Source organism: Anser cygnoides, chromosome 1 (genome assembly GCF_040182565.1).
Source record: "Anser cygnoides isolate HZ-2024a breed goose chromosome 1, Taihu_goose_T2T_genome, whole genome shotgun sequence".
Taxonomy (NCBI): domain Eukaryota; kingdom Metazoa; phylum Chordata; class Aves; order Anseriformes; family Anatidae; genus Anser; species Anser cygnoides.
Window position 1 is genome coordinate 8,898,974 of NC_089873.1, and position 17,925 is coordinate 8,916,898.

General features: G+C 37.0%; 1 protein-coding gene across 3 annotated transcripts in view; it reads left to right on the forward strand.

Moving 5' to 3' along the window:
• Positions 1 to 17,925, forward strand: part of SEMA3D (semaphorin 3D) — a 142,918-nt gene that overhangs the window by 30,990 nt on the left and 94,003 nt on the right. For 2 of the 3 annotated variants that reach the window (XM_013180442.3, XM_013180440.3), the window contains exon 2: positions 14,019 to 14,207. In XM_013180442.3, coding sequence (XP_013035896.1) covers positions 14,093 to 14,207 — 115 coding nt within the window. In that variant the 5' untranslated portion in view covers positions 14,019 to 14,092. Of the gene's footprint in view, positions 1 to 2,996; positions 3,065 to 14,018; positions 14,208 to 17,925 lie in introns of all 3 variants that reach the window. The other variant, XM_013180441.3, reaches the window with a different exon arrangement.

Consider the following 17,925-nt stretch of genomic DNA (forward strand, 5'->3'; position numbering starts at 1 on the left):
TAGACATGCAAAATTGTTTGCCAGGTTGTGTTGTAGATGTAAGAATTTTATAATGGCTCAAAAGGATTCTGTTAAGTACTTGAAAGTGGTATCTAGTAGGGGTTAAATAGAGAAGCCACAATAGGCTCAGGAGATCTCCTGATCTGAAAATAGACAAAAAAAAAAAGGGGGGGGGGGATTGATAAAGGTAGAGAAACATCATATATGTATGAATGCTCCATTCTTATTCTTCCTTAGGCTTACTGTTGAAAGCAGACTACTAGATTGGATGAATCTTTGCCTGGCCATTGCAAACATGATTATATTCTCATTTAAGTAAGAAGGTGATGTCTAAGATGGTTTTTCTGAAGTAGGAAATGAATGTTGAAGGTGGAAAAAAACCAATATTGTTTAAATGTAGAAAATCAGTAGTGTGTTTAGTGCTACGTATTGCTAAGGAAAGCAAACTGAGAGGCAACATTAATGTTGAAAGAAGCTCAAATGTGATTACTTTTTCAATTACTGAGTGTATATGTTTGCAGTCTTGCCTTTATAGCTTTTCCATTTCATCTTATACTTCTGCAAGGAAGAGATTTGCAGTGTTTTCCTGGTGATTTCTTCTGGTAACTTTCCAAATACATACAGACGGAATTTTCTGATCTAGCTGCAAATCTTCTATGTGCTGCTTTCTAAACCTGTAGCCAAACTTCAGTACCATAACTCACATTACAGTACGCATATGCTATTGACCAACAAAACCCAATCAGCTGTAGTAACTATATCTACTAAAAAATGTCAGTCTTTTTCAGAAAGGAGATTGTTTTGTGGAACAGTTAAAAAGGACATGGTCAACTCATAGTTCATGAGTCAATTCAGTGACTCATTATATTGAAATTTTTTATTAAGCACATAAGGCATTTATTTTAATCTTGTTTTCATCTTTGGTCTCATCCTTTGTTGAGATTGGCCTTGCATGCTGAATTCTTATCTTTTTTATTTTTTGTGTGTTTTTTAAATGTTTATACAAGCACTTCTGAAAAACAAGAATGTAGCTGAGGTGCCTATAAATGAATAGAGATGCCAAGGTATGAGTGGGCTTTTTGAATTGACTCACTCTGCATGTCCTGACTGACAAACCTAGGTTATAACTTCTAAATGTCACTGCCAACAGACAACTTTCTTATCGTATAAATTTGCCTCTGGCAGAATTGTTGTTGAGAAAAAAAAGTATAAAGTATGTTAGAGTAGTGGGTGTTGTTATTGTTGTTCTTGTTATGATGAGCGTTAATGATGATGGTAAAAATTATAACTGTCCTTACTCCAAAAATTTCTCTACTTAATGTTAAGAAATAAAATATCTGCTGCAATGTTTTTCTCTGTGTATGTTAATGTTTTGGCAGACAATATCTGCCATTTGTATCAGCCATCTGAAATTACTGCTTGATGATTGCTAGAGTGAGAACGACCGACAAGCTTATAGATGCTCTGGAAACTGTCAAGAAAAGTGCTATGAGAAGGTATTTTTCCATGAAGTCCATCTGAAAATAAATAAATAAATAAATAAAAATCTTGCCTCCACCCGGTTTATTAATGGTGCAAGACAATAGTAGTTTAGCAGTAATTTTCTTGGTAGAAATTTTAAGTTGACTTTGTTGTTTCAAGATGATACTTTCAGTATTTGTTTGTTTTGTAACAGCACTCCAGTCACCCTATGTCTCAGTCACAGATCTTCAGATAAACAAAACTCAAAGTCTGCGTGCATGAGGCTACGATTTTTCTGGGCTCAGGAGAAATGTGACTATTCTCTGTGTCCTAGAAAGAGAGTCGTGAGACCTCACCCTGCATTGCATATTACACAGAAAGAATTAGCAATGAGCTCTTTCTACGCCTCTGGAGGAGCACAAAGCAGCTGCAGTGGGGCTAAGGGTCTAGACAGCTGATCTCATTGAGGATGGAGGACGGTCAGCACAACAGAAGAAATGTTCGATAGCTTGTCAATTCATGACCGTAAGGTCTAAGAGGCTTCCATTCCCTCAGACAAATGCTGATCCTATTAATATGAATGGTTGAACTTCATTTGACATCAGCCAGTCCTGGGTTTGAGTGCAAGTACATTATTGCCTGTGACTTTAATGCAAGTCACATACCCGTGCTGGGCAGACAAGCGAAACAGTTTCCAGTAGTCATTGATTGTTTAGCTTTTGCAGTGCTGTGTGAAGATGGTCAATTGGTGTATTCCTCTGTAACTGTGTTCCATGCTTTAGCATCTTCAAGATAATTGCTGAATTTTGTAAACTTCATCTTTACACTTATAAATAAACCTATGTTTATATTAAACCTGACATGTCATGTCTGATAACCTATTAAACTCTGTAGAAAAAAGCATATAATGTTTAAGGTAGTAACATGAATAACTATTAATTAATATAATTTGATTCCACATCTTAACCAGCTTCAAGTCCACCTATGGTGGCTAATGAATACATTCCTAGCCATGAAACTGGAATGATAATAATGCATTTCCTTTTCAAAGACTCAATAAAGTACGTGCTATTTATTGAATAATTTAAATTAAAAATGAGAGATGTATCATATATACATTTTAAAAAATACATCTTATTTATTTTATTTGTCTCTGGGCACAGGGATTTCGGTTTTGTGGTGCAGATCCAAAAAAATAAAAAAAAGATCAAGGATTAGTTTGTCTAACAGGTTATTAGTTTTCTCCTTATTGTATAGGTAGTTACTGTTTAATTTGCTGAAGGACCCATGGACCAAATTTCCTTTTAAATATTCAATATACAGTTATTATGATGCTTCATTCTTACTGGTTCTAGTTTTCCGATTTTTTTTACAAAGAAATTGCACTTCATACGGACAGTCCATATACAGCTTTTGTATAATGCATGTTCGTTCATTTAGTTAGTAGTTATATTTGTAACTCCAGCTGCAGCGATCACTCTCTAGATCTGTCATTGAAGGATTTTGTTTTAAATTCTGCCTGTCTTTGTTTTCAGATGCCTCTGAATTCCTCCCTGTGTTGAGTCACAGCTGTGAAAAGAGAAGTCTACCTCTAATTCAAAGGGTCAGTGGTTTAAAAGCACTAAAGCCCAGTGGGGAATAACTTAAGGAAGATAGTTAATCATCATGATCCCAAGGGATTTAATAAACTTGCATCAGGCTCATTTGACATTAAGAATCCTGGATGTCTTCAAGCCCTGGTTTCTTTGGGGAGTGCCTGTTTTACCAAGGAATGGGATCCTCTATAGAACAAGCACCTGTGGTGGATGTTTGACACCTGCTCAATTGTGATTATGGAAACATATTTTAGAAGAAGCTTATTCTTCTCCACCACATCCCTTTTCTAGCTAAAGCTGGCATGGAGGCCAAATCCTTTTTAGTCATTTTTCTTCCCACACCCTTAAGAAGCATTTAGTGTAGTAAGGACGGTGGCCTCCATTTCTTGATCTGTCTGGCATATAATAGACTGGCAGAAAGGAGTTTCTAATTTGGACCAAAAAAAAGGGGGTGTCAGGCTGGAATACACAGCTGGGATTTTCTCTTCTGGGTGAGCAATGCTTGTTGGTTTTGTTTGAGTGTCACCAGTCCATCCAGAGGTATTTGTCACTCAGCTTCCTCTTCTAGCTCCAAAGGGGGAACCCTGGAAGAAATCCCCTTCTTATCTGTTCAGTGCAGACAAAAGCATTATCTCAAATACAGAGTCAATATTTTAAGACTTGATTCTGGTGCTAAGTTCTCATGGGATGGGCAAGCCAGGGCTGTTTGTGTGAACAATATCTGGCGTTCTTGATATATTGGATTAAGTTGTATAGCTAATGTGGTTTCTATACCCATTTTGTGTGTACTTAATGCATCTTATGGGCGTTGCTGTTCTTGATACAGGGATTTGTGATCTGCCTGTGAATCAGCTCTTGAATGATTGCTGCTTTCAGACAGTTTCACAGAAGGAAAGAATTTCTGAATTCAGTCATATTTCAGTAGTAAAACGGATTGATCTGTGAGCAGATCAGATAAGTGCTGACCTCATCACAGGAGTCCTTGATAAGATGAGAATGATCACTGTGGAACAGGAACAACCATTTGATGGCTGTCAGAGCCTTAAGTTGAGGAGTACAATATTGTTGGATGCTGCTGAAGATGTTCAGTGTATGATCTGGTTCAGTTATTACTCTGTCCACTACCTGTTAAAAGAACTAGTAGAAAAATGTAGGTAGGAATAGACATCAGGAGGTCATATGGTCCCATCTGCAGTTCAAAGAAAAGAGAACTTCAGCTTTGGATCAGGTTGCTCAGAGCTATGTCCAGTCCAGATTCAAATGTCTGCATGGACGGAGAACCCAGAACTCTGGGCTCCTGTTCTGGTGTTGACCACCCTCATAGGGAATGAAACTTTAGAAATCCCTCAAGATCAAGTCTGCCTGGTCCTCTTAGAGGACAAAGAAACTAGAGGTGACATTTTACTCTCTACCTCTTTTCTTAATAATATACTGGTTATGGCACTTCCTTAGTAACCAACTAATTAACTGTCTAAAAAGCGTTGCTATTTTTCAGTTAAGTATTGATTCATATGTGCAGTTTGTGTCCTCACTTTGTCCTCACGAGACAAAGGAAAGTTATTGTGGTTTGAAACCAAAGTGGAAATAGTTCTGTGTTGAATGGAGGTGGTGATGCCTGAATTCTTGTTTTCTTTTTCAGTATGGCTGTTTCAGATTCCAGGAACTGTTGTGCTAGCACCCTTCACAAAGCAGCTTAAAAATAGACCTCCAGAATGACTCTCTTGCACCAAATATAAATTGATTTCTATTGCAAAAATCAAGCAGAAAGTTCTCTCAGGGTCTGGTAGCAGCATGTTCTAACCCTTGAAAATGGTCAAGTTGGTTAGCAGTGAACATAGGCTTTGATAACCTGACGTCTGAACTCACACAGGGTGTGTGTTAGGCCTTACACAGCTCTGTGAAATTCTTGTTTATGGAAAATGAAACTGTGATTGCTTGTAATTTTCTGCAGTTTGCACAAGGGCTGAAATCAAGAGTATAACACTGGAAGAAGTGGTATGTGAGTCATTGATCTTACCACAGGAATCACAGCCAGCAGTATGCAGTCCCTGGTGAGAAGGGTGGCCGGGTGACTAAGGCACTGCCTGGATGTCGAGGGGATGTGGGTGCTGGTCCTAACTGCTGCTGTGACCTTATGCAAGTGATGTCATCTCCTATGGCAACATTTAAAAAAAAAATCAATTGCCTCATAATGGTGAGGATAGTGGATAGAGAATAGAAGCATTAAAGCTTTTAAACTGCTCAGGTGCTGTAGTGATCAGTACTCAGGGGAAACTTATCAAGAGAAATAGATCCACATTAAGTTAGGACAAAATGAATTGTGTAAGCTTACAAATAGGATGTGTTATAGTGGTTCTGCTACCTCTCTATCACTTAGTCTACAAATGTAAACGAAATAAAAAATGAAATCTAAAAACAACAACAACAGAAAAAAAAACCACAAAACAAAACAAAAACAAAACAAGAAACAAGAAAGCAAATACATTCAGCCTAACAATAAAATAACTAGGCTAATGAAAAAACACAGATCAGTGCACTGCAATGTACACATTGAGTTGAATATCATTTTACACATTGGCTGTACAAAGAGTTGACACAAAATTAGTTGGACAACCAGTAAAAAAAATATTCATCCAAAAGAGTTCAAGTGTATGATCATGAATTATTAAATCAAAATCTGTTGGAAATGTAAATTAAAATCCTTCCGGCACATCTCTTCCTCTACTGCAGTTTATATATTAACGCCTTGCAATCTATGCTGCACAGAGTTCACTGACAGTGCATCTAATAATGAGGCCATACATTGATGAAAGGAATTATATGAAAATATGCCGTTGGATATACAGCAAACATATTTGATCAAAGGCCAGCTGTCACATGAAATGAACATTTTTTTAACCATCAATAAACTGTAATAGCCTGAATTCTTTTTAAAAACTATCACATTAGACAGCTGACAATGAACTAATAATACTGGTAGGTAATGAGACATCCTATCAGAAATAGTACAGTAAAAATAATTCTGAAAATGGTTGTGTTGAGGCCAACTGTAATACAAAGAGGCCTATCCTTAATATTTGCATCATTCTAGTTTTCTTTAAGAGTCCTATAGGCAGCTTTTAGATACAGCTGGGATGTCTGTGAGTACCTACAAGCATATAAGAAAAATTCCAAGAAAAATAAACTAGCTGGCAATAAATTTCTGCTTATATCAGACAAATCTAGCTACAATTTTAGCACAGTATTTGCTGTGACATGAAATAAACATTATAATTATATTTGTAAATGTAAGTATTTATTCTTCCCTTTCTGCCAACTTTTTTGCTTGTTTTTGTTTGGTTGGTTTTAGTAGGGTCTGTTGGATTATGATTCTATGGATAAGCTGGGTGGCTGTGGGCAGAATTACTTTTATATTGTTGTATAGTATGGAGTTAGTAAAGCTATTTATGAGCTGGAGAGGGCTTAGGTCTGGATTGCTTGGATCAAGGACAGATGAGCCCTACATTTTTGCATCTGTAGATACATCCATGTAAAAACCCACTGGCTATACTCTTCCAGAGTGTGAAAAGTTATGTACCTTGCTTTTGGATGGTGACTAGAAGAGAGTCTGGACTTGATTCATGACAGATTTCAACAGTGTGAAATTCACTATCTTCCTGTCACAGACATGCAAAATAAATGGTAAGACAAGTCTCCATGCATGTAAATAATCTGTAAAATACCCCTTTGCCCCTAGTTACTGGTGACCCCAGAAATACCAGCAAGTCCAGACCTCTGGTAATTGAACTGTCAATGCTGGAGGACTCATGTGCTACTCCTGCAGATGTTGGCAGGTCTCCTATGCAAGGAGGTACAGAGAACAGTTTTTCCATAGCAAAACACTGGCAAGGACTCCTGGAGGTGAAAAAGAGACTGTAATCCTTCCTTTGAGTTGGCTTTTGTAGATGTATATTTCTTCCAACAAAATAATGGTGGTTGCAGGGTCAGTGGTTTAGCTGGCGTGACATTGCTGCCTGGGGTTAATTCAGGTTTTAGCAGGACCAGTGCAATCTGTAAGTGTTTAAATGTTCAAGCAGGTCTCTCCAAAGTGAGCATTTCTTTTCTCTGATGGCCACTGTGACACTTTTCTGGCTTTTCAAGTATTTTCTCAATAACAGGTCAAAGCTGTTCCACAGGCCGAGTTTTCTGCATGCCTTTTTTCCCTGCCTACTTTATTCAGACGAGCCACCCCAAGTGCTCCAGGTGGTGACAGACGTTTTAGAGGAAAATTCTCTGGCTCTCGTCAGAAAACTTCAAACATCACGGTACTCGGCAGGATGTGGCTTTCATCTAGTCTACCTTTTCGTTAAATGTCTCGAGGAATTTTCATCCTACTGCCTTTTCCTTTTCTTGGATTCCCGAGTTACAAAACCCAACACAGAATCGCTTTTCATAGTTTGAGAGGCTTTTTTGGTCTGCTGGGAAGGCATGCTGTACCTAAAATATTGTAATGCTGAGGTTTGGCTTAATGTTCCTTTTGATTCTTATGTGTGTTGCTAAATCGTACCATACATTGCTTTTTTTCTTTGGCTTTTTTTTTTTTTCTTCTTCTTCTTCTTGGTTTTCTTCATATATATATATTTTAATTAGCAGGTGTGTAGGGTGTTCTCATATGGTTCTTAAAAAGAGCTTATGGGAAGCTGTTACTACAGACATAGTATCTGAAGTCACGGTTCCTTCCACCCAAAAGAAAAAAAAAAAAAACAAAACAAAACAAAACAAACAAACAAAAAAGAAATCTGAGATGCATATGCATCTAACATTAGAGTGAATGGCATGTAGGGATTTATGTGTGGAAGGTGTCATTTGTGCATGTGACTGGACACTATTCTAATCTTCCTATCTCCTCATTGCAATATCATTATCAGATCATAAGTTGCTTTGCATCCCATCCCTTTCTTGGACAATAGACAACAGAATAGAATGTAAAACTCCAGGTCTGTGTTTTTTTTTTTTTTTTAATTGAGACAATATACAAAGAATTAGTGTTCAAGAATAACATTTGTTTTATCATCAGTCTTGGATTTATGCATTACACATCCAGAATACATAGTGCCACAGATAAAACTTCTCAGAATCACTGTTTTTAGTAATATTTAACACATTTGTGTACATGGTTATCTATCAATCACATTCTGAAAGGATTACTTCTGTGTCTACGTGAAATCTTTGGGTGTAATCCTGACCCCTCTGACACTGACCTGAAAAATATCCCAGTATCTTCTGAGGATAAAGTGCTCATTTCCTATACATACAGTTTTAAGTGCACTATAGTAAAGTTCATGGTCAGATGAACTCTTCATAGCAATGTGACACAAACCACTCTATAAAGGTTACCCATTCTTAAGAGTTTTTATCTCCTAGCAGACTACATGCCTTTTATAAATGCTTCCATCAGCAGACTAGCTTAATTTAACTCTGTATTCAGAAAAATGAAGAAAGCCATAAAAAGAAAAAAAAAAATTATCTTCAATCTTCTTCTCTTACATTTCAGTTTCTTAGTCTCCATTTTTGCTCTAGCTTCACTTTACCTTTGTCTTAATGACCTAAAAATCCAGTGTAAGCCTCATGCATATTTACACCCATTGGAGAGCTATATTTATTATCAAATGATTCTCTGCAATGAAAATAATTTTGACTTCTTGCTTCCTCAGTTGCATCCTCCTCGTTTCTCAGTCCCTTAATTTTATTTACCTCTACTTGGCTGTTGTCATGTGGGAATGAGAACAGCAGATTTTCTTGCTTTCTGAATTACTGGTGTTGAATGGATAGGGTATAAATCATGTGAGGAGCTCAGTAAAGATAAAGCCTGTAAAGCTTTGTAAAACTCCTTATAAGCTGGGTTATGTATCATATGAATTGTTACTATTCATCTGGGTGTATAACAATAGCAAGGTCTATTTTATGACAAAACCTTATCTAAACCAGATATACCTAAAACAATGATGTAAAAAATAAAAAAAAAAAAAGAAATTAGTCACTCACTGTAGGCTGTAGTGTCAGGAAGTGATGTGATATTGATCTTTCTCTGTCTCTCTCTCTTTTTTTTTTTCTGTAAAAAGAATTATTTTTCTCAATCTTGGAAGAGAACATTTGTTGCACTATAAACAGCACAAAAACTACTTAATAAATGGGAGAATAGTGATGAATAATACTGTTTACCAGTTCTTGGATGGAGTTAGCTTTAAGCTGAGATTTCACAATGAAGAGAAAAGCATCCTCTGCCAAATAATATATCAACAGACAGTCTATCTAAGAGCTACAAGAGCATAGCTACATTGTGCTCTGGATCAATGTCATCTTTGTTACTTAAAAAGCAAATTAAAGATTTTAAGTAAGTCTGGAGATGCAATTTTACCTTTAGTCCATTTTATTTTATGAATTATTTTATGACTTGTGTGTTTACAGTTTTCCGTCCTATTGACACAGAATGCTCAATATCCAACCCATGATTATAGTATAGTATTGAAATACACAGTAATATTATTCCTGAAAACATATGTGATAAGTGAGATGTCTACAAGAAAATGCATTGGAAGAATATGCATGCATTTGTGGTTAAAATAATGTGCTTTAAATGTGTATGCATATATATAAAGCTTCTGTTTGATGTAACTAAACAGATAATATATCTTTCAATACATTTGAATTGTGGGTGGGAATTTAGTTTCTTTTTTAAGTTAAAAAAAATTTATTATTAATTATTTTTGCTAATAAGTAATACGTTCATCTAGTAGTACACTCATGCTATGTGGTTGATGCAGATATCATCACAAGGGACATCTTTTATTCTCTTCTTACTCCATGTAGAAACAAAATAAAATCCCCAAATCCCAGTTAGTGACAGAGGAAAAGAAAGAAAACCTTGGGTATCAAAGATAATAGTTTACATATTGAGATTAGATGACCTTGGTGACTTACTGAATCTACTTATAAATCCACAGTGATTATTAGATATTTTTCTATTCTATTCTTGCCTTTTTAAAATAACATGAGCCAACTAAAAGATTTTCAGTGGTTACTTGCAATTTATAACATTGCTATTAGATTTAGATCACAATCTGGTTAATCACTTTTGCCTGTATTTGCTGCAGGCTGTTTTCATCATCCTCTTCATCGGAGTACAAAATTCTGAATTTTAAAATGGCCGTGGAAAACTAGCACTGGAGACAGGTTTTAAATTATCCTCCAATTCAGAAGAGGTTTTTGTTATGGAATTCAGCTGAGTTACATGAGCTACTGTTTAAAAAGTGTGTGTTTGTGGATGGGTCACAGTCCTTTCAGTTCTGGACTTCATGACGCCAAGGGAAGTCGGACACCTACTCAGTACTTGTGAATGCGAGATTTTGCATTCAGATGGGGTTTAGCTGAACAATCTGAAAAAAAACTCCCATAAGCACAGAGCTCCCTACTGGCTGTGTATTTGAGAAGCCTGAAGAGCTCTGTTTATTGCAACAAAGGGCCTGGAATAAATTATGTTTAGTAAATTGGCTCCAGGTTTTCCTCTTTCAGACAGTAGCTTCACAGTGATCTGTTTTATAGACTCCACTAAATCTGACCAATTGCAGGGAGGTGACACCTCATTTCGGGGATGTGACATCACACATGTGCCAGTTACATCCAGCTGCTTCTCTCTGGCAAGATGGCAGGACACCGGCGGATCCACGTTTTGTCTTTTGGCAGTTTTTACCCACGCTCACTGTGAATTTACAGGCCCCACAGGGAGGTCTAGGCAGGATGGAGCCAGGCACCTTGTCCCCTCTTCAACCAGGCGCCTCCCACCTCCGCGTGGGGCAAATAATAGCTTCTTTCTTCTAGTGGAAATACCCTGTTCCCGGCGGGATGTGTACATAGCCTCCTCCCTCAGCCGGTCTCACAGGTGATAATTAACACAGTGCAGGTATTTCCTAACTGAAGGCAAGGTGGGAAAGCAGCTTTGGCCTCAGTGTTTTTTTGTTGTTGTTGTTGCTGTTGTTTTTCAAGTTCATTTTCCTCATTTATTTTGTGTCTGACTATGATGAGGAAGTTTTAGAACATGTTGGTGCTTAGCAGAAATATCGAAGAACTAAAGGAAATAATAATTTTGCTCCCCCGACAAAGCTCTTATTTTCTGAGCAGAGGAAAAAGGAGGAGTTAGATTAGCTTTTAGGTTTCGTATTTTATTTCTGTTCATGGGTCTGATTATTTTGGAACAGCGTGACCACAGCTCTTTTGAGAGCAGGACACTGATTGACATTGCATATGTTACAGAGAGAAAGGGTACTTTTGAAGATTAATGGCCAGTTAGTTGGTCTGAAGTTCATTAACCTGGGCTGGTCATTAGACTGCTGGAAGGACTCTGTGTGGAAGCTGGAATTGTATTAGAAGATCATCATAAACTAAAAATATATGTGACAATCTGGCTGAGTAGCAGTGAGTCTAGGACAAGACGGTTGGCTCAAGCTCACACAGCAGCTGTCTTCAGTGAAAACTAAAAGCCTTGTGTCAGAAATTAAAGCAAATGTTTTTTTTTTTTTTTCACATTGTTTGAATGAAAGGAAAAAAATAAAAATTTCCATTAGCAAAAGAGCCTTACATGAAAAAACAAGGTTCCTTATGACCAAAAAGCCGAATTCGGTGCCGATTTTCAGTCTGCAGTTAAGCAAATGATCGTGAATTTGGGCAACTGCTTTTTTTCTGTCAGTGGTAATTTTTTTCCTGACTTGTCATTGTACTTTGTCTTGAGAAGATGAACCCCAAATCCTTTAGTGAGATCCCTGCTGGCTGAGACCCAGAACCCCACGCCACTAAATCTCATCATACTTGTAGTGAGACTGATTCCCTGTTGATTGCTTCTTTTTCAAGTATGGTTTGTCTCTGTCATCCCACTGAAGATGAACAGGGCTGTTTTGTCTTGTCTTAATAAACGCCCCCCCCCCCCCCTTCCTTTCCCCTTTTTCACCCCAAAAATATGTCATAGGACCCTGAAACAGACAAATCAACAGAAGGTTTTTTTTTTTTTTTTTTTCCAACCACAAATAGGTGTACCAGCATGTAAGAAATAAGGGCTATCATCTCTCAGGATCCTACACTCCAGTGAAGAGAATGGAAAGAGGAACCAGAGACATTTCAAATTTGTTTTGTTTCCTTTTCTTTTCATGTCATCTTATTAATATGTAACAGCACTTGGCCAAAAGTAGTGCATTCAGACACAGAATGGGGGTGTTGAGGAAGGGATTGAGAAGAAAGAGGTTTAATGTTCTGCGTAGGAAGGATGCTTCGGGCGTTTTACAAATCTATTCCCCTCTCTCTTTCCTCATCACGCCCTTCCTGTACACTCCCTTGTCCTTTAGTATTGGCAGAAGTGCTGGAGGCTCAGAAAGCCCCAACTTCATCCGAGAGAGGTTTCCTCTGTCAGAGAGAACTAAAGGAGTCCTCTTTCCACTCCCTTTGTGCCAGGAAGGAGGTACTACCTGCCTCATGAGCTGGTGAATTGATTCTGGATGCCTCCGCAATGTGCAGAGGGGTTCTGGCACCAGTGCTGCAGCTAGGTGAAGTTCAAGACAAGGGGTGGCTCATGAGGGGGGTGAGCTGGACTGTATCTCTCGTGGGCTCACAAGGAGCCTTCCCCCTGGTGCCTGTGCAAGTGATAGATATTCTGGCCTTTGAAATCACTCTTTTTATCAGGTTGTTTTGGTACCTTTCAGAAAAAAATTTCATGACAAGTCACGAGCCATTAATCTCATTACTAACCATAACATTTCCTTACATCTTGATTTACAACATCACTCAAACATTGACGTTTGTCATTTTGCTGGCTATCTTCCCTAGCCTCTTGTTATGGTGCACCTCCAGGGGAAAGTATCTGGTCTCATGGATATTTTCATGCTCTGACCTCTGTGATTTATTAAACATCAGCTTCAACCTTTAGGACCTCAGGATGTCATTTCAAATAATTTCAAATAATTAAAAAAAAAAAAAAAAAAAGCAGGCAAAATGGATCCCTTATAACTGGGTACAAAACAAGACAACAGGAGAACTGTTGCTGCTTTCTGTGCAGCTACTGGGGTGGCTGTGTGACCTGTAGGAATTAGGTTCACTACAGTTTTATGATTGCGATTTTGTGTAGGGAAAATAAGGACAGTGATAATCACTTTCTTTTGTTAAACACTTCAAGATTTATGGAATATGAATGACTGTTATTAAGTGAAAAGTGTTGCAAAGCTGGCTTAGTCGCATACTGTGTTAACATAGTCCCATATCAGCCTATTGACCTCGGCATGAACCACTCATTAAAGTTTATAGGACATTTTGGTGGATGAATTGAGGCAGTTATTCCACTGAAAATATCTTACTGCAAAGCACATTTAAGTCCATCATCTGTGTTGACTTTTTTCTCTATTAAAACTAAACACAACAGCTTGCTGTATCCAATTTTCTTAGTTTATTTATGAAAGTTTATGATGGGTATGTACTCACTGTTAACTCAACTTGTTCACTCATGGTATCTGAGATATTACAGCTTATTCTAGTCATAGCATAAACATACAATAGCTGTTGTACTGAGCTAAAGAGTGAGTTATAAAACTTTTAAGAAATCTAATGGAACTGTATGAACTAATGAGATACATGAATATTTTTGAGTGGCAAATGATCTTTTTATGGATATTGCATTAATTTAATTTTTGCTGAGACTTCAGCTATGCTAGACATTGGTTTTCGAAAAGTTTAAATATTTTTCCATCCCTAAAGTAAGTGTAGTATTAAAGAAACAGATATACAAAATTTAGATTTATACTAAACAAAACAAAACAAAACAAAAAAAACAAACTTTTGTAGCAAATGTGTTAAATTAGCTACTCTTTAAAGATAGGTCTGGCTTGCTTTCAGAAATATTTATATGATAACGCGAAAGATCTACAGATGTTTCCTTTTTGATTTCAGATTAAATTTGGATTGTTTGAAATAGCGGAGAGGTATTTCACCATACTGAAAAAGATACAGAAGAAGAGAGCAGAATGAGAACTTCTCAAGTACCTAATGCCTGCTGCCTGTTATTTTTAGCGATGCTGCTCCTTCCAGTCACTGGAACATCAAAGCAAACTATACCAAGACTCAAGCTTTCCTATAAAGGTAATTTATGTGTAATCTTACTTATGTGTATTTCTTGTTGAGAATGTTGAGAAGGTTGAAGGGTTTAAATATATAGTTAAAAAAAAATCTTTAATGCCCATGTTCTGTAGAAAATGGATTTCTTGTTGCTTCGACTGTACAGTAAACTTGCACAGTTTTCACAAGATACAGAGATATATCACTTTGATGTCGTCTCCTTTAGCTAAAGCAAATGCTCACCAGATTGTTATTTTTCAGTTATGTCAGCACCCTGTGCTTATGGGAGCTCATTTTGCTCTCAGTTTTTCAAACATTGGTCTTTGTATGCATTTCAGAATCACACTCAGGATGGTCTGACAGGACAGGAGGCTGTAAAGCCTTCATCAGTGGTTATGATATGTTTATCATGAGCTCTAATACTCAGAGGAATTTATTGAGTAAATAGAATGAAATATCATTTATTTACAGGCTTCTCTTTTGCTAGATGTGTATACCAGTGTGTATGGAATTCCACTGTGTATATCTGTGTTTGAATGTGTTTGCGAGAGAAAGACAGAGGAAGAGAGATCAAGAGATCTTGACAACATTTTTATAAATTCAGGAAACAGTTACACTCACTTAAGCCAATGAATACAGAAACTGAAAGACCTGACATGAGTTATGAACGTTAGCAGTAAAAAATCCCTAACATATAGCCAGACTTTTCACAGCTAGGCCTTTTGGAGATAATTCCCAATAGCAGCATATACCATATGGCAATGGCATTTATTGTGGATTTGACACTCATGATTAGTGAATTCCTCTTGACTTCAAAAGCAGATAGCCTTTGGCAAAATCCTGATGGATGCATTTGGCAGGTAAGGAGAAAGGGAGAGAAAAATTATTGAGGTCAACACAGGGAAAAAAAAATCACTGCAATCTTAGTTTGAAATAGTGGCAGAGACCTGCTGGGAGTGGTTGGGAAAATGCCTGAGCTCGTTCAAAAAGACAATGAACAGATGATTGATATTTAGGCCCTGACCCAAACTTTTATTAGCAACTTTATAAACCTTTCAGTTTGGCTTGAGGGTTACAGTTTCCTATCCAAACTTATCCACCTATATCCTTGTAGGGGGAAAAAAGCAACAACATATACAAACCAGCACATAAATCTTAATTTGGAGAGATGCGAAGTAACTGAGAAGTCAAAGGAGAGAATTATCAGATTTTCTTTCCTTTTTTTTTTTTTTTTTTTTTATTTTTTTGGCAGGTGGTGGTAATTTTTGTTTTTCCATAACATACAAGAAAATAAGTTACTGCTTTTTGTTTGTTTGTTTTCACACTTCTTTTGGAAGTATTAAAATAAGAAAGAGGGAAAAAAGTATTAAAAAACAAAAAACAAACAAAAAAACCCACAACTTGTCTGCTTTATTCATTTGATATTATACCTCTGAATAATATATGGAGAACAAGTAAAGGAAAACATGGAGCTTTTATTCTTTCTGAAGCAAAATGCCACTTTTCTTACACAGGAGGAGAACAAATGAATTATTCATATATATATACATATATATATTTTTAAGATACTGTGTTTGGTTCCTAGAAACACTGGATGTCTTTCTAAGCCATGATATGAAGAGTTCTAGTGTGACCACCCACTTCAAAAACAGCCAAGATCAGGCATGTTTAATCCACAGATGATATTTGGTTGTTTGTAAGTCTGGTCAAATAACCACCCTGCAGCCACGTGTCTGGGTTTTAAAGAGCAATTCTGATTTTTTTCTTGGAGCTTGCTTGTCAATGGGTGATGGACTTTGCATTGTAAATGATGCAGCTAGTATATGTCATAACAAAATCAAGATTTTGTTGTTGACAGCAGTGTGTCAGATGTCATGACTATTTAATACAGTTGTCAGAACTAAACTTACTTTTCTTTTCTTTTTCTGAATTTCTTTTTTTCCCAAGCATTCCAGCCAAAATAACTTCAAGGTTTCTGCACATAAGTTGTAAGAGAAATGAACTGTCTTGCCAATTCGCATAAAATTGTTAGAGTCATGTCATTGACAAGTCCTGGCACCTCCATTCTTTGGAGTTTGAATATCATGAGGATAATATGAGGCCTTTTTCCATCTTTATGGAAAACTGACCAAACTTGGCCACGTCAGGCAGTTCTGAAGACCTGATCACACATGTGTGTTCATTTCACTGCTAAAAATGTTGTCTTTCAAGGGAAGGTTTCAACCTCTTCCAAATGCAAAGTGTTTATGGGATGGCACAGCTCCATCTTCCCAGAATGGCCCAGCATATGCTAAGGCAGTATAGCTGGAAGTGAGCAGGACTTTCCCCTGCAGTTACTTCATCCCACAGCTGTAGCTACTGCAGTGTAGTAGCACACACCTCAGATGAGGGCTAGGAAACTGCTTCTTCCCATTCCCTGACAGTAAGGATAAGAAAGAGCATGCCAAGTATTGCATACATGCTGAGGATGAAGAAAGACAGGAGACAGGAAGAGAGGAAGAAGAAGTAACTGTATTAAAGGAAGATGGAGAAGGAGAAAATTGAGAGAGAAAGAAAGAAGCTGGTGGTGGATATAGGAAGAGGAAGAAGAAGCAGGGTGGGGTAGTTAAGGAAGTGTCTACAACCGCAAGAGTGCTCCAATAAAGCTCTGTTTGTCACAAGTCCTCTGAGTTCAGAGAGCAGTTAAAACTTCGGGGCTTGTCTGCATGGCAGTTATGGGTTTTCAACTTCTGTGAGGTACTTTAAGGGGCAGAAGTCTGGGCTGGAAAAGTTAAGATGCAGATATTGCAGTGAATCATAGGGGTATCAACATGATGCCATACGGTGGATTTCCTTCATTCTTTGGCCCAGTTCTAAAAATACAAATTCAAAAAATCATACACCCATAAAACTACATATATCAACTCAAGTCAGTTAAAATTTTTTACTAGAGGTGTAAAATTAAGAATATATTCTACACCTATGTTGATATAATATGCTATGATCTTTAATTACATACCTCATCTTATATTCCCATTTTTTTCCTGATTCATTAATTGAATAATTCTTCAGTATTTCTTTTTATGACTTAGATTTAGCTATTAGATATTGGTGCATGCCGTTCGTAATCCAGAAATTATCACTGTTCTTCACAATATCTCTCAGTGCATAGTCCATAATTTCTTTCCTAGATATTTTTTACAAGATTATCTGTCATTCTTATTATTATGCTATGTTTGTAAGATTAGGATAAGGTAAACAAACTGTCTACCAAAAGATTACCGCTAGGGCCTGATTTTTGAGTAATACTCCATATTTTAATAGTCTTTAAATACACTACATTCACTCTCAGAGCAATGGTGTGTATTTATCATTCATTCTGATGTAGCTGGAGATAACCTATGGCCATCACACAAACTGCAGAACTCGTCAAGCACAGAAGTGACATTCAGCTTCCCCAAGCAGCATATCTTTGCTGTCGACTACCCCATTTAACATCCTTATTTCAACTTCTACAGCAAATGAAGAAAATTATCATATACTAATCTCATTCAATACTACTGTTCACAGGACACCAGTTCTGTTACCAAGGAAGGGAAGTTCCTGTGTTATAATTCGTACATAAAAACATGTTTAAATCATTTTTTGTAGACGGTCCTATTTTTGTCTATCTTTTGAGCAATGGTCTTTGGAAATTTATTAGCAAGTACTTTTATACAGTTTTGTGTGTGTGTGTGTGTTTCTGGGTTTTAGTTTATAAGGA